We start from the raw sequence: 2624 nt of genomic DNA, 5'->3' as shown, positions 1-2624 counted from the left end.
AGACCTGGAAGAAGCTCCTGGCTCCTGGCTTTGGATCAGCACAGTTCCAGCCATTGTGGCCATTTGGGAAGTGAACCAGCAGATAGAAGACCTTTCTATCTGTCTCTCCCTCTAATTGTCTGTAAATTCTACCTCTCAAATAAATTAATAAAATACTAAAAAATGAATCCCTCAGCAAATGGCAGCTGTTTTAAAGAATAAATAATAAGTGCCCCAAGTGACTAAGGGGCTCAATACTAAGACAAGAATCTGGCCAGTTGCATATATTGTCCAGGAGACCAAAGAGCTCCTAGAAAAGCTTTGTTTTCCCATGGAAAAAACTAGTGCCCTCCTTACCACATCCGAAAATCCCTTTTTCCTAGGCCTTGCCTTCTTTCCCTTTGCTCCTGGCTATTCACTTTGCCTAAAACTGGACTTAATATGTTACCCTGTCTTGGATTTGGTATTAGTGACTGTGTGGCCACAGAGATGCAGTGCACAAGGAAAACCAGATAGGATATTTCCACAATTCTATCCAAAGACAATGGGGACCAGAATAGATGTAGTTTGTTGACATAAACAATCAAACAAGAAACCAAAAACCTCATTACAACAAAACAAAACTCTAGTGGTGGTGGGGATACTATCCAGTTGGCTAGATATAAAGAGGATTATTGTCATTCTGGTGCTTATACCCTGATAACAGAGACTGTCAGTTATCCTGGGAGACCCACATATTTTAGCTGTCCCATGAAGAATGATATAATGCACTTAATGGTCATGGAAGTGTCCAGGATCTTGCCCTTAGCCTTGGGCACACACAAATATTGAAATATCCTGCCAGAGGGCCAGAGCATCTCTCAGATAACAGTGAAAGATTGGACTAAACATCTTAGCTGACGTATTCTTCTGGCTGCCCTGAGGGCCAACCAAATTCTAACTTTATAGCCAGAGAGAACCTGGAGCAAAGTACAAACAGTGGGTACTCTAAGTTCTAATCCCTGAACACCTGCTTGCCTCTTTCTTTTCAGTCCCATAAAGGTTAATGCCACATTTTTTCTTCTATAAGGTTCAGGTCCCCCTATTGTGTCTTACCTTGTGTAGTCCATGTGGCTCCCTTGGATTTTTGAACTCCTCCAAGGCATGGTCCAGAAACAATGCTATTAGACAGCACATTTTACAAACAATATGTAATAAATGCTCAGCTTTTTAAAATATGGATGGTTACATAAAACAAATTGAAATTAAAAACCAACATGTTGACTTTTGTGTTATAAATAGTTTATTTTACAAAATAAAATGTTAAATAAGGAATAAAATACTTCATAAATTAATAAAAGAATAAACATGCTTCTTAAGTTAATAAAAAATTTAAAGTCTTGTATTGTCCTTTCACATGCAGTTTATGAGCTGGCAGTCACTCCAGGTACCTCTGCTGGTTGACAAATTCCTGATCATTGCCCAGTTCCAGAGGCAGAGACATCCGTTTTAGAGGTAATCTATGAGAATGATGATAAAGGAAAAGTTCCTGAAGATTTCCAACTGGACTATTTTCCAGGCACAGTTGCTATACTGCTTGGTCTCCAGATAATCCACGATCCTCCAGTAATAGCTCTTCAGGCGTAGATTTATTGTGACGCTCTTCAAGGTGACCTTTTTGTTTATTTTGCTCTTCAGATGATGAATCTGCAAATGGGTTTCACCAAGAAGGTTCTCAACAAGGGTCTCATTCCAGCCAGTGCTAGAGAAATTTTTTCTGAAAATGTCATGGATGTTGTGGAGCATTTCAAAGATAACCAAGGTGGTGTCTTCTTTCTGGAGCTGTTCTGGTTCCTTAATCTCCTTGGGGACTTTGAAGTTCATCCTCTCATTGATGCAGTTGTCAGTCGTTCCATTCAACTGGAGCAGGAGCTTTGCACACTCCAGACTTCCGTTGCGTAGTTTGTTTTGAAGCGAGTTGTAGCTCATGGATAGAGCTGTGGTGGAGAAGCACAACAGGAGAGCGATTTGAAGGATACACCTGTTGATCATGATGAAAACAGGAGCAGTGTCGCTTACTACCCGTGTGCTGGAGCAAAGACTGCCAAGGTCCACAGTCTGCAGCGTGAGTGGCCTCTATCCATGAGTATGGGCTCTTATATGGGATGGTCTTTTCTATTTCACAGGAATTTCCCACTTTCAGTTCTCCCTTTCAGTTTTCCTATGTCACTTGAATCTTTGAAATTCTTTTTATTTAAACTCCTATTTTATTTTATATATATATATATATATATATATATTAGGGAAAAAGGTAGTGCAAACTATGAGTACTTCAAATGTTTTATAAAGTTTCAATGAATTACTAAAGCAAAGAGAAAAATAAATAAGAGGACCTGGAATAAAGAAAAGGAAAGCAAAGTATCTGATAACGTAAGAACTCAAAAACAGCTGAGAGGAATTAGCTGAAAAGCCAATCAGAAGATAGCAGCTCATAATGGAATCATATCTGCAGGCAATTGTGTGAGTACATGAGAAAAGTGCAGTAAATTGTTGCAGGCAATGGCATAGTGGAAGGTAGGAGAAATTTTCAAAGCCAATCAGCCATAGCTCCCTTTGGGATATGGGCCTACACTGTGGAGAAATTGCTACAAGTGGAATCACATTTG

General features: G+C 39.4%; 1 protein-coding gene across 1 annotated transcript; it reads right to left on the bottom strand.

Moving 5' to 3' along the window:
- Window positions 1–1435: 1435 nt before the first annotated feature.
- Window positions 1436–2010, bottom strand: IFNB1 (interferon beta 1). Its single transcript, XM_062207031.1, has one exon. It carries the CDS (start codon window positions 2008–2010, stop codon window positions 1468–1470), a length of 543 nt encoding a protein of 180 aa, XP_062063015.1. The 3' UTR covers window positions 1436–1467.
- Window positions 2011–2624: the final 614 nt, after the last annotated feature.

Source organism: Lepus europaeus, chromosome 12 (genome assembly GCF_033115175.1).
Source record: "Lepus europaeus isolate LE1 chromosome 12, mLepTim1.pri, whole genome shotgun sequence".
NCBI lineage: Eukaryota > Metazoa > Chordata > Mammalia > Lagomorpha > Leporidae > Lepus > Lepus europaeus.
This window is presented reverse-complemented; position numbering and strand designations above follow the sequence as displayed.